The 27,686-nt window shown below is 43.6% G+C and overlaps 1 protein-coding gene across 1 annotated transcript; it reads left to right on the forward strand.

The window, feature by feature from the left end:
* Nucleotides 1–26,909, forward strand: LOC104552977 (D-threitol dehydrogenase-like). Its single transcript, XM_010195444.2, has 8 exons — nt 1–144; nt 6,743–6,979; nt 8,404–8,481; nt 9,730–9,946; nt 14,769–14,977; nt 15,513–15,585; nt 20,132–20,249; nt 26,361–26,909. Exons 1-8 carry the CDS (start codon nt 1–3, stop codon nt 26,554–26,556), a joined length of 1,272 nt encoding a protein of 423 aa, XP_010193746.2. The 3' UTR covers nt 26,557–26,909.
* Nucleotides 26,910–27,686: the final 777 nt, after the last annotated feature.

A 27,686-nucleotide genomic window follows, 5' to 3' on the forward strand; every position in this document is an offset into this window, starting at 1 on the left:
ATGGCGGAAGAATTGCCAGCTGATGGCAAAATCTTTGCGTGTGCAGAAGCGCCGTATCTCGTGAACAGCCAAGAAGCATTGGATTATTCCTCAGAGGGTAAAAAGATAAGCATGAGAGTGGGACCCGTGGCAGACACTTTGGAGGTAAAGTCAGTTGGAAGGGGAGTTTGGGAGCTCTTAAAGAAATTTGGGCAGGTCTGAGTTCGTGCCCGCAAATGCTGGATGTGTGCTTGCAAATCTGTGAACACCCTCTTGCACTGGAGTTGTTGCTTATTCATGGCAATGTATGTTCTTATTCATGACAGTGTATGTGTGACAGCAAGATGGATTTTCCTTTTTAACTAAGATACTGCAGCTTTTTGCTCAGAGGAATCACAATGTAGGTTAATAGGCTTCAATTACTTGAGGTGGATGGGCTTTGTTTCAGGGTCTCTGATCCCAAATGTAACAGGCTGGATCTTAAAGGTCTGTTCCAACCATAGTGATCCCATGATTCTATGTGTCTGTGTCCTGCTGAGCCAGCTCTTGAGGACAGCTTGCTCCCAGTGTTCACAAGAATTGGGAAAGCCAGGAAGAAATTTGTAATTCAACCACAACCTCTCCCTATTTCCACCCCACTCAGAACACTGTGGGCAATTAGACCCTCAGTTTCTCACTTCCAGAGCAACGTGATAAGCTTCAGGCAAGCAAACGTGTTAATTGTATTTGTGTCATTCTGGCTAGTGACTTTGTCCCAAGAAAGAGAAAAGCCCACAAGGGCCAGTGGCTAGTGGAGTCTCATGTTTAATTCCAGATGATGGATCTCCAGGATGCTGAGGTCTAGCACACTAACAGATGATGCCTGTTCCAGCTTCAGTCATAAAGAGCCTTTCTATTATTTGTGCAAACCAATTTGATCAGATTCCATTTTCAATCTGGAGGTGTCAGTGTGAGCTTGATTGTAACTTTCCTTGCATTAGCAGGTACCATATTTGTTTCTGAAATGAAATGGCCAGGAGCTTTCTGACCTCTGGCTTTCCTGACCTCCAAGTTTGATAAGAAAGAAACAAAGAGCTTTGCCAAGTATATGAACAAATGAAATGTTACAGATCACCTGCAATGTGCAGCATTTAAACCCCAGCTCCCCGCAGTGAGTGTGAAATTAATTGAATTGCTGTTGCTCTCTAGTGCCCATTCTGTGCAACTGACTTACTGTGACTGAATTAAAATATCTAGAGGCAGGCAGAGTACATGCTGGGTAGAGATTAAAGAAAGGAGCCAAGACATGAAAATTAAATCCTTAAAACAGAATGTTGCAGTTGATTTTATATCCTGCGATTGCAACTTGGAGGCACATCCTGACCCCAGTTCTGCAGGTGCTTAGGTCCTCAAATAGCTGTTGGAGATGAGGAGAGCAGAGATGTTTGGCCTGAGAGATTCCCACAATGAGGACACCACTCTGCAGGATTTCTGAACTGGGCTCTCAACTTCTATTGCTCAACCTGGCACATATTTTGTCATTGGTGTCAGGACAATCAGGAGTGTCCTACAGGCTTAACCCACAATGGCTGTAAATGCTGATGCCCCATCATCTGCACAAGGCTAATCTAGAGCAGAGCTGGATAACAGTTTGAAAAGCATGGTGAGAGTCAGGAGAGCTGGAACAAGCTCTGGCAAGGATTGTCTTTGTTGTCTATAGTGTCTGCTGCCCTGGGTTTCATTCTTATCAGTCCAGAGGATTTAGAAGGCAGGAGCAGCCACCCACCACTTGCTCTTTGGAGATATCTCTGCAGCTTTCTTGCTGAGGTGTCTATAGCTGAATACAGCTTCCTGAAGCCTCTTGTTGCCTTTGAACTGTCACACAGCACTGACAGAGTTGCCCAATCTCTCAGTCTCTTGTCCCAGATCAGAGCCAGCTGCAAAACATCTGGGATATTGAGCTGTCAAAGGATGCTGAGCAGCAGAGGTGTTAGTGCACATTATGGTTCATTTGGTACCTAGGGAAAAAAATCCCCTTTTCCTACGTGTGAGGGATGGACTCTGCCAAGCTCAATTAGGACCCCATCAAAGCATATTGCTCACATACCCCATGGCATGAGCCTCTGTGCTCAACGACCTCACTCATTTTACATAACCTTTTGAAATGTGGACTGAGGTGAAGTTTTCCTGTGGGTTCAGTCTCTGATACAGGTGCTTTCAGCAGGAATTAGCCACCTCTTCAACGAGTGCTGGGCCGGTGCTTAAAAGCCTTCCCCAACAAGCTCCTTGATTCCAAACTCTCTTGTGCTGTGCCTGAAAAATGTGCCTTGCCCCATGCTTCAGCTGTGAGCAAGAGGCCTGATCCTGCACAAAGAGCTTCCTTTAATTCCCAGTGGACATTTGGTTGAACAATGGATGCAGGATTGAGTCCAGAGGGAACACAAACTACCAGGAAATGATTCCCATCCGTGATTTTCGTCCTTCCATTTGAAAATCGAAAATGCCACACAAAAAATAACACGTTGTTTGCAGCAGATTCTGCTGATTGCAGGGCATTGTGTAAGCATGTCAGGGTTTCCTTTTTTCTTTTTTCCCTCCTTTTTACCAGACAGAATAGGTGAAGAGGTTGAGCTGCAGATCTCATTTCTCCTGTTTTGCTGCTTGTGAAGTCTGCCAACAGAATCCACCTTGACAAAGTCAAGGACTCTGCGTTTAATGTTGAACTGAGTGAATAAATTATGCATGAAATTGTGTCGGAGTCTCTAGTGTGCAGAATTGCTCCTTTTGATATGAAAGGTTAATTCAGAAAGGAGTCCAAAATAGCTGGAAATTGTGGGGATAAGTGGATAGTATTCACTGTTGTGAGCTGTTATTACTAGAAATTGCATTCCCTCTCTAGCTTCCCTAGAGATTTAGCTTTGCCGGTGAATATAAACTGTACTCAATAGAATAGCATTTAGGAGTAACAAGAGTGTATGTCCACATAGAGTAAAATATTCTAATGGTGTTTTAAAAGGAAGCTGTACTTTTTCATGTATTCTGTGTACCCTAAGGATGGATTGCTATTACATTTAGGTCAAGAACAAGGCATAGGGAAGGTAATAAGTTCTGAGTACATCTTTATTACAAATATGCTGACTGTAGGATCCATATCAAAGGAACTGGACAGTCATTTTTTTTTCTGATTGAGTTTGTATGTGCCTTACAAGAGAGTGTTGTCTCTGCTCAGGACTCCAATCAGGTTTTCTCTGAGCTTTGGCAGAAGATCCATTCATGTTTTTATTCAGGATGTCATCTCCCTGATCTTTTGCTGTATCTGTCAGCACTACTACTGTGCACTTTCTTTGGTGCATCTCCTCTATGCAGTGCCATGCTACAAGAGGTTTCTTTCTTTTTTAACCCAAAAGGAAGTTAATGACTCACTGTAAGCAAAAGCATTAATTTTAGCCAAGTTTGCTCTGAATTAAGACACTTTTTGTTGCCATCTGTTACCGTCTATGATGGCTCTGCAGCAAAGAGCAGGGATTGCACTGTAAACATTCAGGAAATGAGTTTCAGCAGGATATTTTGCAGGCAGATTATTTCCTTCTGGATCTCAGCTTTCCTCACAGTTGGAGATGTTTGGGCTCTGCCTCTCTCCTAGCAAAGGATAAAGGCCTCTCCAGCGTGCTGTGAAGTCCCAGGCATGGCTTGTCCCAGTCTGTTGTGGGAAGACAAGGGTGGTAAATCCCTCCCCTTAAACTCCCTTATCCATTTTGAGAGGGACAGCAGTGAGTTCTCTCTATCACTGCACTAATATTTCTAGTGCTTAGCTCTGCAGTCAGAGGTACCAGTAGAGCAGCTTTGTTCCTTGCTGCCTGTCTTGGTTCAGCCACTGTAAACCCTCTCCAGTGAGGTCCCCTGGCCATGGTGACTACCTGTCCTGGTGACTTATGCTCTGCTAGCTGAGGAACTCCAGGAAATAGAGCACCTTCCCTTTCCTGTGGCTGTTACCATCTTGTGTAGAAGCTGCTCTAGGGGCAAAGCTGGTTCAGGGAATTGCATGGATTTCCCTTATAGACCTGAAGTGTTTTCCACCTCAATATGGGAAAACCAACAGCAATCCTGAAGCTGTGGAAACTTGAAGCTCAAATGATGGCAGAGTTCCAGTACGAACTCAAAGGCAGTCATTCAGGCGTTTCCAACATAGGTGTCTAGGACAAGGTATCTAGAAGTGAAAGGTACCCAAGTGACCTTCATGGCTGGCTGTTGAGGACTTGAATGGGTAGAAGAGAAAGGCCTTCCAGAAGGTGGCCTCGCACACCCAGGTGATGCAAGGATAAGACAGGTGTGTGATGGGTACACATACAACACAGGCATCCTCCTGGGATGAGAGCTGTGAGGTTAAAAGGTGTTTTATCTGCATCAGAAGATAGATAAGAAGGAGATTAGCTGTTAGCAGGTAGACTGTACAGCAAGAGGGCTGAAATGAGAAGTCCAGCTAATATCCAAAGAGCCACACAACTCCATATGGACCTAATGAAGTCAATGCATAAAAGTGAGATTCTTTTTCATTAGGGAGCCATCCCGTGGAGTAGTAGTAACATATGTTCAGAGATGGCCACATCTGCTTCTGAATGTCTGCCCCCACCTCCTCTGCCTGGGAAGGTTACAAGTCAGAAAGTAGTGATAAGTCATGATAATTACTCGAATTTAGCTTTGGCTCTTCTCTCTGGGGAATGAGACCTCTCATCTCTCTTCCTGATAGACTCCACCTCCCAGCTTTTATCTTCTGACCCTTCATGAAGTATCTATATTGGACAGACTGGATGAGTTGCAACTTGACATAAGATGCTCTTCCAAAGTAGCAAAAATGTCCCTGCTGCTTTTCCCCAGTACAGCTCAAGAGACAACCAGGGCAAAATTTTCTTACTGGTCATGAGATTAAAAGCTTAATCCCAGGAAACCAGATGTCCCAGTTTCTGCTACATTTATTATAAACCAGCACATATTTGGCCTTAAGGTCCTCTTTCATTATAGTGTAGTATCAAAAGGTGTCCTAAATGTGGACTCATGAATGCTTTTGGCAGAGCTGCTGTGCTCTCAAGCACCTGCAGTTAAGTGTGACTATTCATGCTCTCAGGCAGGCTTAATTTCTTAACCATTAACAAGCTCACAGTCATAGAATCATAGAATAATTTGGGTTGAAAAAGACCTGTAAGATCCTTGTGTCTGGCTGTTAAGCCAGAACTTTTAAATATCTCCAGGAATGGTGGCTAACCACTCCCTTGGGCAGCCTGTACCAATGCTTGATAACTCTTTTGGTGAAGAAGTTTTCTCTTCCTAATCTCCAATCTAAACCCCTCCTGGCACATCTTGAGCCGTTTCCTTTCCCCTTTTTACCTGGGAAAAAGAGACCAACCTCCACTTTGCCACAACTTCCCTTCAGGTAGCTGTAGAGAGTGATCATGTCTCCCCTCAGCCTCCTTTTCTCCAGGCTGCTATGCCCTCAGCTGCTCCTCACAAGACTTGTGCTCCAGACCCTGACACGAGTTTGCACAGTGGAGTAATTCAGAGCTTCAATGATTCACTTGCCGCTATTTCCTCATCTGAACGATGCACTCCCTGCTTCAGAACAGCTCCTGAAATCTCTGTTTGGGAGCCATCAACCTAACTCCTGAAAACAGATTATTCACATTCTGCTGCCATTTGTTATTGATGCTTTCTCTGGTACGTCTCAGGGGATCACTCATCACTCATTGTGCACAATGTCTCCAAACACAAAAGGGAAATCTGGACGTAAGAAGTACTGTTAAAAGTTGTGGTAGAAACACTGAGTTCTGGAAAACATAATTGTTTCTCTTTTCACTCAAAATGCCAAGACTTGAAAGCGTTTCTGCTTGCTGAGATAGGTGGATGAGCCGTTGTTTCATTGCAACGCACACAGATGCAGTTAAATAGTCCCAGATGGAGTCTGAAATATTCCATAGCAGCCTCTTGGGCAGCGAGTGCATTAACTGCCACAGGAGAAGGCTGTAAAGGCTCCCATCTGGTCATCCATCAACACTTTTGTACATTATCATCAGCAGCCTGCTTGGAGGGGAAGGTGTGCCACATTTCTGAAAATCCAATTAGATGATAGCAGCCAGTTCTCTTTTATCCTCTCTGTTGCTGAGCCATCCAAAGCATTTTTTCAGATTAAAGAAACATCATTTTCCTTCATGGGAGCTGTGCTGCTTTATCTCTATCATGACCTGTTCTTTTATGTGCTTTATAATTCTATTATTAATTGGGATTTCAATCGTTTTCCTGCTACTGAAGTGGGACTCACTAGTTTGCAATTCCCAGGATCAGCCTTACGCCTCTTTTTTTCCCCAGACTGATATAATTTGCCTCTCTTTAATTTGTTGGTAGTTACTCTTTTGAGAAGAGATAACTTATTGCAGCACCTCAGCCACCGAGCTTGATGCAAGTCCTCTCCCTTACCCTGCTCAATCAATTTGCTTTGACTCTAGACATGTAGAGCTTTCTGCTGTGACTCTCGACACCACAAGCTGGGGTGAGCCGTCCTCTTCTACATCTTTATTTCTTTGAGAGGTTCAGAGTTTTGGGCACCAGCATCATTGAAGAATTGTTTGCAAGGCATGGCAAACTCCCAAGATCTCCAGAAGTAATTCTGGCAATGTTACCTTAAAAGAACAGGGTTCCATCTGGTTTGGGTTTTATGTAAAGGACATTTTAATGGCAAGACTTTAATTTTTCAGGTAAATAATTAGTGTTTTCTCCAATGTATTTTTTTACCCAGGCATTACATGCTGAGGATGAGCACTTTGATATAGTCTTTATTGATGCTGATCAAAGGAACGCTGTTAACTACTACAGCTTTGTCATGGATAACCACTTGCTGAGAATGGATGCAGTGATCTGTGTGGAGAATACACTCATGAAAGGACAAGTCTACCTGGAGAATGTATCTGATGGAAATGTACTAGCTGTCAGAAAATTAAATACAGTGATTAATTCAGATCCTCGTGTTGAGCAGGTGAGTGCAATGCAATTGGCTCAGGTGCCTCTGGCTCTGTATCTATGCATTTTGCAAAGTACTCTTTAAAAATCTTTCTTTTGTTGGTGCCATTATCCAGAGGACCTAAAATGAACTCAAATTTTATTATAATTCACCTCACTTGAGCTCTGTGTATGGGTTTCTATATTCAGAAATGGTCCCTACTCTCTGTCTACATCATATAGAGTGTTAAAGGAAAGATAAAAGTGAAGCACTTAAAAATGAATAATCAACTCTACAGCACAACCAAGGAACTGCTACTCTGCTTTAGAGGCTCTGCAGGCTGTAGGGCATCACCAGCACAACCTGAGTCAACAAAGCCCTGCTCTAGCAGGAGAAAAAATAAAGAAGTCACAGGATGCATAAATAATATGATGTGGTTTTAAAGGCAAAATTAGACACACATTCTCCAGGGCCTTAAGAGCAGGTGTAGATGATGCTACCGCAGGGCAGTAGCCATCAGCCTGCAAAGCTTGCCCTCAGACTGTGGCTGCAGTGGGGTGGCAGAGGGGCTGCTGTGGCTGGGAGAGCCATCAAGCCCAGCTGGATCCCAGCCTGCCTTTCTTTATGCTGAGATTGGTCCTGTGGTGAGATGGGGGAGATCTGTCACCTCGCTCCCGGGAGTCTCCTCCTGCTCTTGTCCCTGGCACAGCTCTCCACAACACAGGACTGTGAGGCTTATGCCAGGGGGTTTTGTTGTGGACCTCATATGCTTAAGGTCCTTGGCTATATGCAGAGGTGCCTCCTGTGACTGTTTCCTATCAACACAACTATCAGCTATATGGACCAGGAGCAACAACTTTTCTTTATAGAAGAGGGAAAGACTGCTGACATTCCCAGAATCCTACCATTAGCTGTTCAGTGCATGTCAATAGCATGTTGTTTCCATATCTGATGTTCTACTAGGCTGAAATTGGTGTTGAATCTCCACTACTGAGTGAAGCTTTCACTGAAGTGTGGGAATGGTATCAGAGATCATAGGTGGCCAAACACATTGATATTCACCTATGGGTGCAGGACAGATGTTCCAGCAAATGCTGAACAACACCAAAGTGTTATTATGGTTTGCTAAGCAACAAGAGTAAGACAGAAACATCCTCAAGACAGCATTAGCCAGGCAGTGGAAATCCAGAAACCTCAGCATTTAGCACCAGTTTAGAAAATGGAGAGATAAAATTACTTTTATTCCACTGGCATTTGTGGAATGAGGGAATTTGGAAGAGGAATGCAAGCGAATACAAATGCCTGACATATTTGTGTTGGATGGAATTTCAGCTGAAGGAGTAGAAGAGCTACTGTGACCTAAGGAAGGAAAGGCTGTCCTTCATATCAGTGCAGTTTGAGTGATACAAAGCCAGGTGCAAAGCAGTTGAGAACTGTATGTGGATGTGTTATATTTGCAGATAATTTTACCTGTGCAGAGTGGACTGAGCATCATTCGAAGGATCCCTGTGCCTCCAGATGCAGTGATTGAATCCAAGGTGTGTATCTCCTCCCTTTGAACACTTCTGGGAAATATTTGACTCTGCTGAGGACAATGACAAAATGACTTCCAAGGGCTTGGTTCTATGAGCTGAAACTCCTGTTCCGTTGTGCAGCGGTGCCGTGTGGCGTGCACTTAGCAACTTAGGGTCTGGCACATATCAGCCTCACTATTTAAGGCTTATACTAAAGCTGTTAAATGCTGATTCCTTGCAAAGGCTTTTGGAGCAGCCAAAAGCTGTGGTAACCCCCAGAGGGGCTGGCATGCTGCTCGCCGGGTGTCTGTGCCTGCTGCTCTCTGGTCCTTCCTGTGGAGGGGAGTGTGGGCAGATGGAGCTGGGACCCAGCAGTAATGAACCAGTTCAGTATTTCTGTAGTAGCTCTCTTTTTTTCCCCAAAGGCAGCACTTGATGTCCTCCTGTGGTCTCTAGGCTGAATATTTTCATGGCCTTGGATTCTGCTTGCCCTGTGCTTTTTATCTTTCTCCGTTTTATACAGTGGGCATCATCCAGCTGTAATGAAATTCCCATCTGGAATCATAATGGCCTACCTCTGTAAATCCAGATCCAAACATCCTGATTGTTTTGCAGTTTATGAGTGCTCCCAAAGCTACACTCACTGGTAATTCCTGGCATTTCAAACTCAGTATTTTAAACATCTTGTATTTTCCTTTTGATTCCAGTCAGGGGGAATGATGTATGGCAGCTGATCAGATGACAGCTTGGTTTAAGTTGTTGGCTGATATCTTTATTTGCGCACCAGCCTTGTGAAGATATTTTGATTGCACTCCACTTGAGCCAAATCCTGCCTTTGGAAACTTGTTCTTAGCCTCTGTGCCTTCCTGGAGCCAGCTGAATCTGAGGGCAAGACTGGGCTCTGGGGGTGAAACAACTGGAAGGTTTAATCAGTCGTCTTCAAAGATATGGTACCTGACCCATCTGCCATGGGAAGACAGGTCAGGAAATACCATACCCTACCCTCATTTAAGTGGAGTGGTTGGTGTATCTCCCTAAACCACAGCCCTTCTGCTCTATTGTCTTGCACCTAAGTGCTCCTACTGGGACTAATATCGATAAGGAAAAAAAGGTGCTTTTTGTCTTGAGTTAGTCCTCTCTTTGCCTTAAACCAGGAAGGTATGAATCCCTGATTGTGCTCCCACCTCATTCTCACAAGTAGAGTCCTTGAGTAGCTATCACTTTCCTGAGCTTTGCACCTTATTGTGCACTGTCCATGTGCTTCTGTTTTAGAAAGAAGTGGTGAGGGACGATGTCTTCTGGGGCTATAAAAGGCGCCGCATCCTGGACCGGCTGCGTTTGGATGGCCAGGTGGCCTATGTCACCGGCGGAGGGCAGGGCATTGGAAGAGCCTTTGCTCATGCCTTGGGGGAAGCTGGTGCTAAAGTGGCTGTTGTGGATCTGGTCCTTGCAAAGGCAGAAGCAGTGGCTTGTGAGCTCAACCTCAAAGGTAAGCACAGGGTTGACCTGCAGGTCCCGCCGTATGCAACCCGGTGATGGATGCTGTAATGGGCTGCTTGTTCAAACCTCACCCTTTCTCTACAGAGCAATGATCTTTTATCCAGCCTCAATGGGCAATAGATCAGAGCAGAGGATTTTCAAACAGCAAATATATGCCATAGTCACAAAGTTTCTCCTGCCCAAGCTGGATATCAGCACTGTCTCAGCAGCCATCTGCATCCCATCATTGACAAGGGTTATTTATCAACGTAAACTCAACCAGAGAGGAGAAGTGATGCAAACAAAATTCCTTGCCAGGAGTGCTCAAAGAGAATACAACAGTGAGCCATGGTTGGCAGGGACAGAGAAGGGCCATCTCTTGCAAATGAGGTCTGGATAACCTGAATTGAACAAACAGATATGGTGTTCCTCAGAGTAAATCATGCAGCAGCTGAGGCACCTCAGGCTTCACCACGGATGGATGCCAGACGTGGCCTACAAACCCGTTAGCGTATGCATACCCGTTCCCTGGCACCTCTTCCATGCCTAATGTCTAGACCTTGAGCCAAAACACCAAAACAAGATAGAGGTATTGTCAGCCTAAATTAAAACAAAGCAATTTTTGAAACCCTCAGCTGTAGTTCTTCCAAACATACGTGCAAGGTCAGATATAGGAACAAAACACTAATAGATATAATAACCACAATCCCAAATAAGAAGTAAGAGCCACTACAAGCCACTTCTACTTTAGCAGTAAAAACAGAGAACGTAACATAAAATTGAATTCCCCCCTGGAGTCAAGCTAAACTGCAATTGTAAAGGGGCAAAAGAAAACTGGAAATATAATTTTAATGAGAAAAGAAAGGAAGTGTTACTCATTTTATAATTCCTTTCACAAGATTACAACTGAGCCTTCTTCAAAGTTTGGTACTTCATTGCCTCTAAAGATGGAGCTTTACCCTGGAAACACTCACATTTCTGTTCAGATCAAGTCATCAGTATTCATTTCCACTCTGACTTCAGAAAGGAATTGAGCCACTGGAAACCATATTGTCCAGCAAAACCAGTCCCTGCAGGTGTATTTCCATCAGTCAGTCTCAGCGTTCCGAGGAAGGGGCGAGGAATGGTTCACTTCTGGTTTTGACGCCATCCCGAGCCTCCACAGAGAAGAGGTGAAACAAAAAGTCCCAGTCTGTACAATCCCAGCTCTGGTAAGCAGGAGACACTTTACACTGAGTATCAGTGTAATAGTTAAAGCTTTGATTGCTGGTCTGATCCCAAATAATGACCTAGAATAGAAAGTGTCCGGCTCCTATTACAAATTCTTGAGTCATTCAGTCCCTCCTTCCCTGAAGCTTTTCATTTCCTTATGCACTGAAGCCATATGGTCTTGGCACAAAGTAGCTGTGCCCTACAAGTTAACTTGCTTTTTGGATGTTTTTTCACAGTGAAATCCTGCATATCAAGTAGGGCTATTCAGATCGAAATGGGCTACTTGATAGAGCCATGAGACTTTGGATGCCAACAGCCTATTTAAATACTAACTTATCTCCAGGGCATTTTCAGTGAAGAGTTTGATTATTCATCCTTCAATGGCTGCCCTACATCTCTGCTCCTTCACCGGTGGGCTGCAAGCCCAGAGGAGGTGGGGAGGGGTGTTTCAGAATGCAATCGGAGAGGTCATGAGGCATAGCAAATATTATTGCTGTCTAAAGTAAAGAAAATCTCGCCTCTCAATCTTTGCACATCTTTATCCTTTGAGGTCAAACATTCTCTATCAACTTGACCAGTGCAGCTGGTCAGGGCACATTTATTCCATCTCATGACAGTTTTTGAGGTTTCAAATTTATTGTCCTTCCTCATTGGAACAAAATCCAGACTTTGTACTGCTTTTGTGAAAGGGAATTATATCCAAATGCCCGTTTTTGGAAAGGATCTGAAAAGGTCAGGTTTTCAATCTCTTTCTCTCCAGAGGTAACTAGAGTCTAGCATGGACCTCAGAAGCTTTCCCTTGAAAACTTTTGTTGAAATCAATATGTTTCCATGAAACATTTTGGCTTCAAAGAAGTAACATACTCTGTTGGAAATAAGTTTTGACAAAAAGGTTCAGTTAGCTTTACTCTCAGAATATTCACATGAATAAATTGAAGCAATCGTGTATTTTTCCTCCTATAATAACCACAAAAGAGCTGTGGTTCCCACCTCCCCACCCCCCCTTTGCTTGTGGGTCTGTAACTCAAAGTTGGAAGCTCATTGCCCCAAGTCCTTCCCATACTGATACTTTTACAAACCATTTTGCTTCGCTTTCTTAAACTCACTTTGCTTCTTATACCAAGGAGCCCTTTGCTGTCTGTTGGGATGGTGCCATCGTTTCGTGATGAGTTTTAAACATCAGAACCTCTGTGATCTCAGTTTTAACTTTGTTAGACAGCTCGGGTATGTGTCCCTTGGCTACAGGGGCCTTTGTTTTTAGATCCTACGTGAATACCTTTTTCAACAGTTGCTAATGGATCCTGACAGAAGAACCAAAACTGATGAAACATAACCAAAAAATCCTAAGGGTTACCTTCTACTACATGCTCCTCTGTCTTCAGGGGGAATCATTGTCTGTGCCTTAAGGGAAGAATTAGTCTGATGGGATTTTTAAAATGTGCATTTTCACTGTAAACTATGCAAATGCCTTCCCCACAATGTCACTTCTGATCTTCTTGTCTATATGCAGTGTATTACTTCCATTTATACCGAGACCAGAGATGAAGGCCATGGCGGGGGGGGCATGAACACATCCCCTGCAGAAGGGCACCTCGGATAGATTTGGTGCGTCGATCTGTCTCCATCATGGAGCCCCCTGGGCTCCTCTTCCGCCCCTCTCAACCCAAAACTGCCTCCATGAACATCACAAAACAGAACTGAGGGCTGCTGAGATGCACGGGCACCATCCTGTGTGGAGCAGCACAGTCATGTGTTGGGTTTCTTACCCCTGGTTGGGACCACAGATTTTAAGCTCTTTTTCCATAACTTGTTTTATTTATTAACAGATGGTTTGAGGGTACAGTGGAGAGACAGAAAGTGAGGGGATTTTTTTCCTCTCTGAGTGCAGGGGATATCAGCTGAATTGATTAAGGTCAAGTGTGGGACTCTGGTTTGAAGTGAGCGTGCCTTCACTGCTTCTGCACCAGACACTCACGCGTGGCACCTTTTGTCTTGTTTTTATGAACTGTTGTATAAGATGAAGCTGTAAATGGGGTGAGAGTTAGAGGGCAGGTGAAGAGCCTCATTCTGTTACCATTAGTAACACGCTTGCACCCATTTTGTCTGTAAACTGAATAAGCAGCAGCTCTGTGTATGTTACGTGTCTTGATAACAACTAAGAGGAGCAGCAGGGGTTGTCTGGCTATTCTTATTCTTTCTGCATATTTAGCATAAAACCTGTGATAAAATAAGAGGTCTTGTTTTGTGGCACAGTGTGAATTCATTTCCATAGGTGGCTGTATTCTGGGTCTGCCCTTTTCTCTGCTGTGGAAAGCAAGGAGTCCGTGGCAGAGCTGAAGACCAGGGGGCATATCAGCTCCCATGGCTAGCATGGAGTTGCCCAGGGGCAGCATCACCTCACAGCATGCATTCTGGCAGGCTCCTGGAGATCAAGAGGAGCTTTTCCATCCTGGAGATCGAGAGAAGCTTTTCCATCCAAAAAGCCACTCTCCTGTCATTTTCACCAAACATCACTGGCCAGTTATTGTTTTGTTTTGCTTTCATGGAAATATCCATCTCAGAGCTTCATTCTGGGAGAGTCTTCTCCTGTTCTCCTAGCACAGGCTTAAGGCTTCCTTTAAATTTTTTATTAGAATGATCTGAAGGAGGCACTCATGGGGAATGACTTTTCAATTTAAATAGAAGTGAAAAAAAGTCTTGCTTTAACAGCTGTAACTGCCAACGTGGGCACTGTTTGCTTGCAGGCTGCTGATCTATGGTCCAGCCCCAGCAGCTGCCTCCCTCCTTGGGAGCAAAGACCCTTTCCACCGCAGCCTTGTCTGACTTTCAGGATGGGTATAATCCCACTGGCACCAGGTGCCTCAGTAGGCTGCTTGTTTTGTTTAATTGTAAGGCTATTTAAAGTTGATTTTGATAGTAAATGAAATTCTTGATGGGAATGAAGTTATAGATCAGCACTGGTGCAAAAATCAGTGCCTGAATTTCTCTATGAATAAGCAGCACAACTATTGCGTGTTTCAAATCTTGTAAATTCCTCAACTTCTGAACATTTGAGTGTTTGTGGAAGTGTGCTGTGCAGTAAAAAAGGCCAGACACTGTGACTGCCATACCTGTGGACCTGCAGATGCTCCCAGTGAGCTCCCACCTAAAGCTGCTTTGGATTTGTCTGAGGCTTCCAGCTGTCTGCATGCAATGGCTTATCCAGAAAGCACTTCTTGTACAAATTGCTTCAATTTCTACAACATCTTGTGGGGAACTGGTGTTAAAGCCATCTCCATTTGAGCAATTGAAGGAGTCCTCTGTTCCATCTCAGTCCTGAGCTGTTGCCATCCGCCGGCCGGTGATGCTGAAGGGAAGCTGCAGTTGAGGGTTTGGACAGAAGATGGTGCAGTGTTCAAAGCTTCGGGCTGATGGAGTGGCAGACTCTCCTCATACCTCGGTGCTGTCTTTGCCTCCAGCAGGCAAACCTCGCACCAGTTACCAACTTTACAGTACCAGAATTACAACAACAAGCACCCATTTTGCTTATGACTTAATAAATGAGCATAACATAGGTTCTTTTCTCTCTCTCCTTCTCTATGAATTCCTGTACTGACTTCATCCCTCTTATTTTGCTGCAGGGATTAAAAGCATTGCCCTGGCAGCAGATGTAAGCAAACCCGAGGACGTGCAAAGGATGGTGGATACAATTGTGGCTCGCTGGGGCACTGTTCACATTGCATGCAACAACGCAGGAATCAACATGAACTCTGCCAGCGAAGAGACCTCCCTAGAAGAATGGGACAAAACTTTCAACGTTAATTTACGAGGGTTGTTTTTGTGCTGCCAAGTAGGTGTGAGATGCTCCACTGGGTTGTTTTGCAAATGGATAATGATTGTCTAAGTGTTTACTTTGCCCAGATTTCAAAGTAGTTTATTGGCAATCACCACAATAATGATTGGTCCTAGTTTTGGTGGAGTTAAGGAGAGATTTGCTTGATATCGATTACAGACTTTGATCAGTATCTTCCAAAGCAGCTGGTACTCACTAGCTGCCCAAGCCCAGGTATTTAAGGGCCAGATCTTTATTTTTGGAGGGTAGTTATTTGACACATCCTGAAAACCAGAAAACTTTGGGGAACCATTCCCAACATTAGTGATCATTTTGAAAAAACTATTGCCAGCAGTGAAGAGGGGCTGAAATGACACTGGGCTTTTTTTTTCCTGCATCAGCCATTTTTATACTGAGTTTTTATATCAAGTGCTCAAAGAAAAACGTGTTAGCACATAAACTCTTCTGAAAAGTGAAGACTAATTTATTATCATGTCATTATTAGCACAATCACAAAAAGGGTCACTGGTCTTTCCTTTAATTTCTGTCACAGGCTGCAGGCCGCATTATGCTGAATCAAGGATATGGGAAGATAATTAACACAGCATCTATGGCAAGTTTAATAGGTGAGTGATGAGAGCTAACAGTTGTGCTTCAGAATCCATATTTTAATTACTACCGATGCTATTTGAATCAATTAAACCTGTATTGGGAAGGAGTAAATCACTGACATTTTGGATTAGAGGAAATGTACTACAAAATTTTTATTGATATCATTTTTCAACATTTATCTGTCCTCAATGTTTTAAAGCACTTATTACTTTTTATAGAAGAGGTGGAGTCACCTCCTTTGACTCTGCTGCACCGGTGGCACGGCAGAGGTGCTGGTTGCTCCCCAGTAATTCCAGGCAGCTGTGGCTGAGTGCAGGAAGCTGTGCCCCTGTGATGTTTACAAGCCACCAGAAAGTTTTTGTGCTGTTTTTTGCCCCGATACCTGGGGGTTTCATTTCATTCTGGTTGCCAACAGGTGTCTCCACCAACGCTGCTGAATCAGCAGCATCGTCAAAAGCGCCAATAAACCATTGCAACATATGGAATGAAATCCCTACTGCTGAGCTAATCTGGAAGGCAGTTACATGCTGGTGAACTGAGGCCCATGTAACAAAAATTGATCAATTACACAAATTAAGCATAGCCCTTTAGGAATTTATTTTATTGGTCTGGACATCTGTTGCAGTATTGTCCAAATCCAAAAATCAAATGGTGCCTTGGGTTGCCAAGTTAGGCAAGAAAATCTAGTAGCTATAAAAGTACAACTGAAAACCCCTGTATTAATATCATGTCCATCTGCTGAATGTTACATAAATATGCAGCCTTTTTATTTTCCTTGGGAATAACATTTATTTTTACGGTGCCCAGTTTGACATTCTGTGACATTCTGCTCAGTTTATTGCACAGTAACTTTAAATGTTTCTTCAAAAATGCATTTATAATGTTGTTGTTAATCTGTTTTTCAAGTGTCTGTACCAGCTGTTTTACTTATGCTTAAACACAGGCACCATTCCTTTGCCCCAGCTTTGCAGAGTTACAAAATCTCCCAATGAGAAATAGTTTTGAAAAGAATGTAAAGTTTTAAATTGCAACTGCCCCAGACTTTTGTGCTCTGCTCTGCACAGTGGGGCCCTGGTCTGGGCTTGGGCTGTCACTGGCCACATCATGGTCACAAAACAAAATTTACTGGGAAGTATCCCACCCTAGAGAAAGTTATGAAGCTCTGGAAATTGGCACCAGCTGTGGGTCTGATGGTTTGGTACACTGCTTCTGGCCTTGCTCTTGCAATCCCAGAAGTGCTCCCCACTGCTTAAGAAGAGGCATTTCCAGCTTGTCCATCAGGCTCTGGCACAGTTCTGCTGAACCAGGAGGTAATGCCATTGCACCGCGGCATCCATCCCTGCCCCAGCTCAGAGCTGCATCTCCATGGCTGGTGTGCTGAGTCCACTGAGACCCACATGGGAATTACGTTTGAGGGTGGTATTGGACCTAGAGCAGGAGTGAGCACTGGAAAGCAACCCCTAGAGCAGCCTGAAAGGGTCATTGCAAGATGCATTTAAATGTCCTGAAAGTCTATATGTGCCAGGCCAGAAGTTCCAAAGCAAAGAGATGTGTTTACCTTCTGAACCTGTTTGATTCTTGGCATTGAAAAAATCTAGTAGTTATAAAACTACGACTGAAAACCACGATGTTCATATCATGTCCATCTGCTGAATGTTAAATAAATATGTTGGTTGGTTGGTTATTTAAGTATGTTGGCCAACTGGCATAGTATGAAATGTTTCTAGAAATAGTTAGGGGATATTTTTTTTGTTGTTGTGGTAGGTTGAGTCCTTCCCTAGAGATAGAGGAAAATGAGGAGACACTTAGCAAGATAGGGAGGTTTTTGTTTGTGATTTTGCCGGATACACTGCTCAGAATCAGTTTTAATTAATTGAAGATAAGCTGCATACATTTTGCATATGTGCATTTTGATTCTGGTATTTCACTGGAATAATTCCAGACGTATGCTTCAGCAGCACAGACGAGGCTGCTGCAGCTCTGCCATTTGTACAGGTAGAACTGAGAGATGTGATTTTTACAGTGAATATCTTCAGTGGCAAGTGGTCTGGTCTTCTCTATCTGTGTGCACCTCTCATTAACATTACATGGCTGCTTCAAGGTCAGGCTAGAAGCCTTATGCACCGAACAAGCTTGCAGAAACATAGTGTCAGGTGTTTAAAATGTAATGCAGCTGATGCTGGCAGCACTTTTCTCTGTTTTCTTCCCATCTTCTCCATCTGAAGCAGGAGTGAGTGTCCTCACCTCCAAGAAGCCTTACAAATTCAGACTGTTTTGGGGATATGACTGGAGGCATAGCTTTATTCACACACTCTAGCCCTGTTTTTTATGAGTTTGGAGAGTTGTAGTTTTGCTTTTCCATCTATAAGAGATCAGCTTAGGTAAGGGAAGAGACCAGGGGTGCAGGGTGCTCAGCTGCAGAAAACCCACCCAGCGGCCAGAGCTTCATGGTGCCCCTCAAGCTTCTTGAGCTCTTCCAATTGAGAGGGGGCTGAGTGTCTCAGAAGGGCGAAATTTCACCTTCTGATTTACCTTCCTTAGATAATCTTATAAAGACAAAAGTGTTTACACAGAAGAGCTCTTGAAAACCCACCCCAAATCAGAAGGCTACTCCCGATAGCCTGAGGCAGCTTGCTGTCCTCACCCACGTGAGCTGGGGGTGTGGAGCTGCTGCCAAAACTCTTATCCTCTTAGCAAACACCAAGTGATTTATCACAGACAGACATGTTTGGAAAGTTTAGCAAAGAACTGCTTTTGGGAGGTTACAAGGTTAACTACCGAAGTTGTATGTAACTTGGAGCTGGTGCGTGGCAATTAATCAAGAAACTGTGTTCCACCTCTTTTTGAGCACCCACGCGGTGCAGTGTGTCTGGGGGGCAGCGGGCACAGAGGGCAAAGTGGTTCTGCCACTCAAAGTGCCAATTGCTTCATATTGAACAAAGAATGAGCGCTGAATAAATGCTGGCAGAGGGGTGCCGTGGTGTGAAATGCTCCTTGTAGCAAGCAAAAGGGCTCTGAATTCTGAGCAAAGCTTCAGCACGTGCAAGAAGCACTACTTGTTGCTCCCCTCATGTGTGTGCTTTAAATTTATTCACGAGCAGCTGTGTTCCAGGCAAAGGTCCTTATTCACATGCTCAGCAATTTGCAGCAGGACTTTTGGCTCTTTCAGACTTTGGATAACTCAATTTATTGCCGTTTTTGCCCTTTAAATCGATCTACTCAAAGCCAATAGCTGCTCTCGGTGAAAGCCATTGTGGATACATTGGGATACTATGGGTGGCAGTGATCTAGAACTGCTGCACCAACTTGTTAAATGATGACCAATTTATTGCCACCTACCAGTGCTGCTTCTGTGCTTTTATTCACATGCTGTGGGGTTTGCCTGCTGTGCCATATGCAAACACAACGACTCTCTTTCTGCCAGAGCTCCAGGTTAGCTAACCCCACAGGCTGCAATCACCTGCCTTTGTGAGTACTGATACTTAGCACTGATTTTCCTCACTCATCCTCCATGAAAGTATCAGAGGCCCAGTTATTCTCAGTACCCACGCAGCACTGATTACAGATCAGTCCTTGCACTGGATTTGTTTAATGAAGTCATTAAGGCAGCCAGAAAAGTCCAAGGAGAGACACTTTGTGGGTGCAAATTCCAACAGCTGGACCAACTTGCTTTGACTCTGAGGGGTTTAAAGCACTTGCCAGACACTGGAGACTTGTCCTTAAGTAGCTTTCCTGGGAATACTGAAAGTGTGAGAGCTGGTGGAGGGGCAGAGGCACCTGAGCACACAGCACTAACAAGCCTGAACATTGTAATTAGCAAGCCGATCATTTTCCTTCTCTGACTGACATGTGACATCTCTGAAACACTTTCAAAAGCTTCAGATTTTGAAAGTGGTGGGTGTTCTGAATTTTTGGGACACACCTGTGCTCACATCCACACAAACACTGATTGAATAATATGATGTGTTTGCTTCAGACTGTGGATAATTTAAAAATTAAGGAGAATAATTTGTTCCAAGAATCTATATATAATATAATGTGTTATATAAAATCTATTAGGCATTTGAATAGTATTGCATTACCTTGCATCATACCCTATTATATATCTTATATCATTATGCTGTTCTATATTTCGTCAGTGCTACAGTGAACAAGTATTTTGTGTATAAACATATGTATGTGTGCAATATGAAAGTGGTGTGTGCATATGATTATGTATCATTCCCGGGAGAAGTCAAATATTGCACATGGATGTTCCATGTATTGCTTTTGGCTTTGCCCAAATATGAGACCTTCTTAGTTTCTTTTTTAGTTTCTTGTTCTTTTTTTTTGTCCATTTGGTTTTCCAGCAGCCCAGCTCCTGAGGCAAAAGTGTTAGATAGAAGAATGAATACAGATGTCGAGGTCTATGTCATGGGTGGCTAAGTTCTCATTGCTCACTGCCTAGTATCAGGGAGAATGGCAAATAGTTCATCTCAATGCAAGGGATTGTCCATGCAGTGCCTGAGCTATCTTAATTTGTGGAGAAACAGTAATTTTCTTGTTCTGATTCCCTTTCAGTCCCACACCCGCAGAAGCAGTTGGCGTACAACGCCTCAAAAGCCGGGGTCGTAAAATTAACACAGACATTAGGAACCGAGTGGATTGACAGAGGAGTAAAAGTCAACTGCATTTCCCCGTAAGTAAAACGTAGTCTCGTTTTGAAAGTACAAAGAGAATGAAATGTTCTAAAAAGCTCAAATGAACAGTATCTCGGCAAATAAAGTTTCTAATTAGCAGGTGGATTGCATCCCTTTTTATGTTGTCTTTTCCTTAACAAAGGTTTAAAGACTTAGAACCAAGCCTGCTCTGTTGCTGTGTATACTCAGGGATTTAAGAAGAGGTTTTAACATTTGATAATAGGTTTTCCAATAACGTGAAGGGTAGTTTTTAGCATTTCTCTTCCAGATGAAATATTTCCTTAGTCTGTCCAAGCCTTCTGCGGTTAAAGAAAAGGCTTTTGACACTTAATAGACAATACTTCTTTCCCCTTTTTACTTGAGACAAATATATAGGCACTTTAAAAGCTGCATTGTGCTGCTGTAATTGAGATACTGTTCAGTTCTGACAATCACAGGAGGCCAGGTGTAATTTTGTAAATATATATATATATATTTACTACAAATTACATTTTCCTGATTTTCAGAGGCTTAAAGCTGTATGCTTTATTTTATGGTATTTATTCAAAAAGAAAAGTTTCCTTACCACACATACTTTTTCTCTCCCTGTTCCTCACACAGTCATTTTATTAAACAACTAACAGTCCATGATAGTGTGGGGCAGAAACCCAAGTGGGTGCTGTTAATTGGAAGCAGTCGAATTCTGTTGACCGCTGAAGTCAATCAGAGTAAGTAAGAAGGGCAGGATTTTAACCCAGGAGTTAAATTGCAATAATGAAGATATAATGGACATCAAATTAGGACAAACAAATGACATGTTTTAATCCACAAAACGGAGTACAAAAGAAAATCACAGAGCTCAATGGCAAGTGCCTCTGTTTCTGCTGCCGGCCTGCTCTCCGCTTGCTTGTGCTGTTCTTCCTTATGATTATTTATTACTAATTATACCAGTGGCTCCAGCCGCCGCTCTATGTGATCCACAGATTCTTTAAACAGCATCTTACTTCATAACGGGATTTTCCCCATGCCAATGCTAGCAGCACTGCCATAGTGTTCCCACAACTAGGGCTAGTGAATTTACACCGGCTTTCGGGAGACGAGGGAGATGAAGGGAATTAGGGAAGCTCAGCAGGACCTGGCAGGAACTGTGGCTGAGGACACGTGGGTAATCTGTACCAGCGGCGGTAGGATAGCAGTGCTACATTCACAGCAATTAGGGATAAGGAGGCTCTTAGATGAGGAATTACTCATTTCTAGAGGGTTTACATACATTTAAAAAACAGGCACTGAATGATCAGAACTCACTGGCTTGTACAGTTGGAAGCACAAACTCACTTTTGAAGAAGAATGGAGCAAAAACAGTCACACTTCTCTTTTTCTGCTTCTCAAGCCAAAATGGGGTTGCATTTTGGTTGTCTCTACCTGTCTTAAACTCCATCTCTGAGCCCAAAACCCCACAACAGCAGTGGGTGTGTGCCTTTGTGGAGGGATAACCAGAAAGGGCACAATGAAGACAAATGTCTTGGCTGTCTTTAAGCTCCCCTGTCCTGAGTAGAAGGTTTGCCTCTAAGGCAGCTGGGGACCTGGACTGAACCTCTCTGGCAGCCAGGCGGGGTTTTTCTCCCAGCAGCTCAAAGCTTTGGCCGAGCCTCTTGTGCTGGGGCTGCCTGGGGAGCTCTGGGTAGTGTTCAGAGGAAGGAGCCTACAGGGGTTCCTATGGCTCAGATCCCTCCTTAGCACAAGCAAAACTCACCATATGCTTGAGAGTGAATAAATATTCACATTTATCTTTCTGCTTCTAACCAGTTCCCTGCATTTCAGTGCAGGGTTGGACCCATCCTCAGAGCCATGGAACTCACTGATCTCGTTGTTGTGTCTCTTGATGTGACTGAATGACTCACAGGGGCATCTTCAACCCACCCGAACCTGGTACCCAGCCCTGGGCAGAACTTTCAGTGCCACAACACATCTGTGGGTGCCATCAAAGTACTTTGCAGGGTTCGGAAGGGTCCCAAATGCACAAGTCTTTCTGAGCATGGATGTCCAGCCTGGCATGTAGTCGTAACAGTAGGGGATTTTGAGAAGTGTGAGGAGCACAGGGGTGGATACAGGCCATCATAGTACCCAAGATAATCTCCAGATAAGTAAAGTATGTGAGTCCTTAAGCAGTTTTGCCCTCCCACTCACAGCTGCATTAATGCTTTAAGGCACTCAGCATACCTCTGTCTGAAGCTCCAAACACTCCAATCTGATCTGAAACATTATTTTGTCATGCAGACCTTTTGGCCTTTTTTCCTTCTTCTTATGTGGTCACTTTTTATCAACTTAATTTCTTAATGAGTGCATAAAACTTATGCAGAGCAATGCATAAAAGTTATCAATGCATAAAATTTATCAATGCATAAAATGTTACAGCAGACTCCTGGGGATAATGTATTGCATTTATAAAATTGAAGATTCAGGCTTCCTTTGCTGGCCAGGCAAGCCTCATGCCTGTGGGGAAAAGGTTGACAATACCCCTTGAGCACTTTAGCTGACTTAGCCTGTTGCTCCAGGCAGCAGCAAGCATCTCGACTGTGGGAGTTGAGCTCAGCCCTTCTGCAGTTGCCTCATAGTTTGCTGCACAGCAAACACCATGTAAAATTAAGAAGGTGCTGGAGCCTTCCCAAAAGGACTGAGGGGACTGGGCTGCAAAGGAGGTCTGGGTGTGAACAGGGACTGCACTGACCGGCAGCAGAGGCCTGAGCTGCCCGTGGTATGTTTTAGTTCCTTGCCTGGTCCCCCCATGTGTGAAGTGTGATGGAGCAGGGGACTTTTGATTTTTGGCACATGCAGCATTGAAATGCTTAATTTTTGCTGGCATTGCACTGATACAATATCCATTTTGGAGGTTAATTGCTTGGTTTTGAAAGCATAAAATGCTGTAATGTGATGACCTTTGGGATGGGGTTGGAAGTTGATCTTCAGCTCAACTCACACCTGAGACTGGGTCAGCTTGTCAGGGACTCAGTGAAACTCTGTCCCAGGGAATGGAGTGTGTTCCCCATTGCTGGGCTGCAGTCATTTGGGTTTGGGCAAGGGGGTTTCATCCCCTGCATGTCCCCCTGGATGGTTTGGAGGCAGCCGTGTTGTGCGGTATGAGGAGTCAGAAAGCAGGTAGGGCAAGATCACGTGGGTTGTGGGTGTACCCCATCACTGAGGGAGGAGAGGCAGAGCTGGCAGAAGGGGCACCCCAGCATCACCTGGAGGCATCCCAATTAAGCGGCATTACTGTCCCCATTAAGCAGCAGTCGTTGCTGGTAAGTATCTTTGGACTTAAATCTTAATTCCTTGGGAGATGTCCCAATTAAGTGGATCTCGTGATTAAACACTTCCTGATTAAGTGGAGTGTACTTAACTCATTCAAATTAATAACTCATCTGAAAGAAATCAAGTTACACACAGATGGAATCTTTTTTTGCTCTCATTTGGGGATTGAGCACACGTAACAATTCCAGTTAAGTATCTGATAAGTGATATTTTTCCTAATGCCTCTCTCCAAGTGGAAATGTTTTAGGCAATTGTTTTTTTGGGGGTTTTGTCTTGCTTTTTTTCTTTCCCCTCCCCTGATGTCTCAAATTGTCCTATGTATCAATAATGAAATATTGATGCTCATATCTAACATTAAGGAACCAGCAGTTTGATATTACATTGACATGCAACAGAAAGTACTGATAGGCTCAGCACTGCATACGAGATGAGGTAGGGAATTAATGCATTGGCAGTTGTCTTTGCTGGAACTGGTTAGAAGCCAACTAAAATCTGCCTAAAAGGGTTCGACAACATTAAATTGCCCAACTTGGCACCAAAGCTTTCCCAGAAGATGTGTAGTATCAATGACATGCCTAATATTTATAGTGCCATCAGTATGTGTGTTTGCAACTTTGAAGTTTTGCTCTCTATTTTTTTTTCTCTCCTTTCTGTAACAAAAATTTGTAACAAAGTTTTGTTGCACATCTAACTTTGTGCTACTTGAAGTGAACCTAAAGAGAGGTCCAGCCAGAGGCACGGCACTGTGATTTGCAGGTTGCAGTGATCAGACCAAAGATCACTTTTTTTTCTTGCTGAACAGATTGAAAAATGTCCTCTTTTTAGCAAAATCTGTTGTGCTGGAGGACGATGTGTCAGATTGACTAATCTACATTCCCTTGGGATTAAAACAGAGATGTGAATTAAAGACCAAAAAAAAGAGAAAAAAAATCTCATATGGATCTTGTTCTGGTCTCTGATAGTGTAAAGCCAGAATGATTATACTGATGGTTTTGTAAGCACAGTGAGAGGCATGTAAGGGAAAAGAGTCCGGTATCTTTCCTGTCTGCTGCTCAAAGCACGTTTCTCTCTGAAGAAAACCAGTTCTCCAGGAGTTTGGGAGAGCTGAGGGTTGTGCTTGGGGGAAAGAACTAAACTGTCTGCAGTCCTATACTTCATTCTGTTTGACTTCATTCTGTTGCTGGAGCTGAAGCAAGCTGCATCGCTCAGTGTTTCCGAGCTGCTCTGGAGTTTATTGATGATTACAATAAATAATAAAGCTGATATTTAAATCCCACCTGATTAGTGGAAACAGAAATGTTTGGGGGAAAGTCTGAATTAGTTCCACTTTGTGACAGAGAACATAACAGATTTCAGTCTTCATTTAAAACAAAAGGTAAACCTCATACCCAGAATCCAGTCTGTCTCAAAAAAAAATGATTTCCTTGGAAGTATAAATTGGGATGCCGGCGAAGTTTCAGAACAAAACGAGTATTTTTATACTTTGTTCATTTCATATTTATCACTAGCTTGTTTGCTAATTTTCATTTGCAAGAGGCAATTCTTCCAGCTAACTGGCTGCCTCAATGGGCCACTGATTTCTTTGAAGTGACAGTCTGTAAATATGCATAAAAAAGAGATGCAATTAGCGTGTGTGTGGTTCAGTGCAGCCTGATTTCATTGGCAAGTTTACCCACAGTGTTGATAAGCTACATTATCTAGAAAATTGGCCGCTGAAAAACAGCACCTCTGATTGCCAGCAAAGGTTCCAGATAACAGGGTGCTGAAGAGAAATATAATTGAGGTTGAATATGTTAACCAAGGTGTCACATGCTCCTTAGAAGCGCTAATTTATCAGCATGTTGGAATTTTTATTAACATTTGGAATGCATTTCTACCACACTAATGAAGTGGAATTGGCAGTTCAGGTTTTAGTTATTGTCATTTCTGAGAAGTTAAATGTAATTTCTCGTTAGACACAGTTATGTAAATATATTTGTTCAGGGGCTGAAAAAAAAATTATACATTTTGCAAAATACAAATATGTTGTTAAGGAGGAGTGTGACAAATCAGTCGCAGTGAAAGTCATAAAAGCCAGCCAAACGTTCGCCCCGTGTTGTGCTTTCTGGACCATCACTCATTTTTAAGGCACCTGAAGAAGATGAACTTAGCAGAGTTTTAATACATGGTGTAGTCATTAATGCAAAAGAGGCAGGGCAGGTAAATGCTGGGTGATGTGTCGGGGTGTTGGTTTAAGCGGAATTGTGCTGGGTATGCTGTGCTTATTTTTGCCTCTCCAGATTTTATGTGTGTGTGTGGAAAGGCTCTGGTGCCCGGAAAGTCGCTGGCTTTTGTTTCCCCCAGTTTTTGACATATGGGAAGTCGGGCTGTTTTCAGTTTCTGGGCTGTACACAAACACGCTGTGTGACATTATGCTGCGAAGAGAAATCACTCGAAGGATGACAGTTCCCAAGAGCCGCGACAGACCCGCTTCCAGGCGCTTTCAGTTCCAGTGCCACGCTTGTTTGCTAGGGGAAAAAAATTAACTGGTGATTGCAACGAGGAATCTAAAAGTAAGGGACTACTGCTATTAGCTCAGATGGGCTCACTTTGAAGAAAACCTCTAAGAGTGCCTGTTGGCAGTGAAAGGCAATAGGAGAGAAGCGCTACTGAAGTTTGCATCATGACTTTCAGCAGAGGCAGAGCGGGTCTGACCTGTGCATCTGCTTTGTGTGCTATTCCACGCTTTTCCTTCTGATTTACCATCAAAAAACCCTCTAAGTGCTGCCTTTCCTTCTGGGGAGAACCCAGTCCTAAACTCTCGGTGCATGTGATCATTACAGGGGCATCGTGGACACACCACTCATCCACTCCCAGGAGCTGCAGGCACTGGTGGGGTGCTGGCTGAGGGATATCCCGGCCGGGAGGCTGGCTCGGGCCACCGACCTGCAGGCTGCTGTTGTCTACTTGGCCTCCGAAGCCTCAGACTACATGACGGGCCATAACCTGGTCATCGAGGGAGGCCAGAGCCTGTGGTGAGGCGCATCCTCCAGCCTCATCCCCTCACAGGGGGCACTTTGGAAAGTGCATTCAAGTTTAGCTTAGTCCCAGTTTTGGCCCACGTGGCTAAGCGTCCAGCTAATAATGCAACAACAAGAGCAATCTTTCATTTTAAACATTTTGATGTTTTTCACCAAGCATTCAGATTTCTGCTAAATTAATATTTAATGATATAAAGGCACATTTGCTACAGCAAGATTTGGCCATTGTTTAGTTTACTGGGGGGCGCTTTTAAAGCAGTCAATATTAGCTAGTCTGTGTAGCGTATTGTTCTTAGGCAGTTTTTTGTATTCAAGTTGTTCCAGTGACATCTGTGAATGGTAAAAACCAGTTGGATGTAGTGTTAAAAAAATAAATTAGTTCATTGCATTTGAACCTGAGCGTTGCCATTTCATATTTACTGGTGTTCTTAGTTTTTGACAGTGTTTTTATACAAACACCCACTTCAGTGCCCCTGAAAGAAAAGTACTGTACTTCATAGAGAATCGTGGTTGGCAATTCTAATGGCTCCGATCCAAAGCCCATTGAGGTAAGTGGCGACTGCTCATATACTTTAAGTTAAACGCATGTGTAAGTGTTGATACAGCTGGGTCTTTGTTTTCTTTGATAGGCAAATCTAAGCAAAGCTCATCTTCCAGATAGAGTTCCTTTTTTCCTCCTGTAAAATTCCAAAGACAACTCTCAGGTGTTAAATCAGAGGCAGCTCCAATGGGATCGGTACCGTTGTGTTGGCCGAAGCGCTTGTTTCGGCAGTGGCACCGGGTTCGTTGCTTAGAGGCAGAACAACGTGGCACAATCCCATCCCTGCTTTGATAACACTCTGAATTTGTGCAGACTTCCATCCCCAGGGCCTTAAAGCGTAACCTATGGAGAATTTACGGGAAGGAATTCACTTGCAAATCCTCATGTCATTTGTTTTGCATTTGGCAGCTCTTTGTTACCATAACATAAATAATTGTGGATGGATGTCATTACTTTGATTAAGTGCTACAAGTCCATACATTGGCTAGCCATTATTGTGGTGAATTGCTATAATGGCTTCAGACTTGACATTCACCACCACGTTGTAAGGTATGCGTCTCGCTGACGTACTATCATCGTTATCGTGG

The sequence above is a fragment of the Colius striatus genome, chromosome 15 (genome assembly GCF_028858725.1).
Source record: "Colius striatus isolate bColStr4 chromosome 15, bColStr4.1.hap1, whole genome shotgun sequence".
Lineage (NCBI taxonomy): Eukaryota > Metazoa > Chordata > Aves > Coliiformes > Coliidae > Colius > Colius striatus.

Bases quoted from the DNA above. Each gene is read 5' to 3' on its own strand.
- LOC104552977 (XM_010195444.2), top strand. From the start codon at position 1: ATGGCGGAAGAATTGCCAGCTGATGGCAAAATCTTTGCGTGTGCAGAA. The intron at 9,947-14,768 runs GTAAGCACAGGG...ATTTTGCTGCAG, and splicing joins TTGTGAGCTCAACCTCAAAG to GGATTAAAAGCATTGCCCTG. The intron at 20,250-26,360 runs GTAAGTAAAACG...TGATCATTACAG, and splicing joins AAAGTCAACTGCATTTCCCC to GGGCATCGTGGACACACCAC.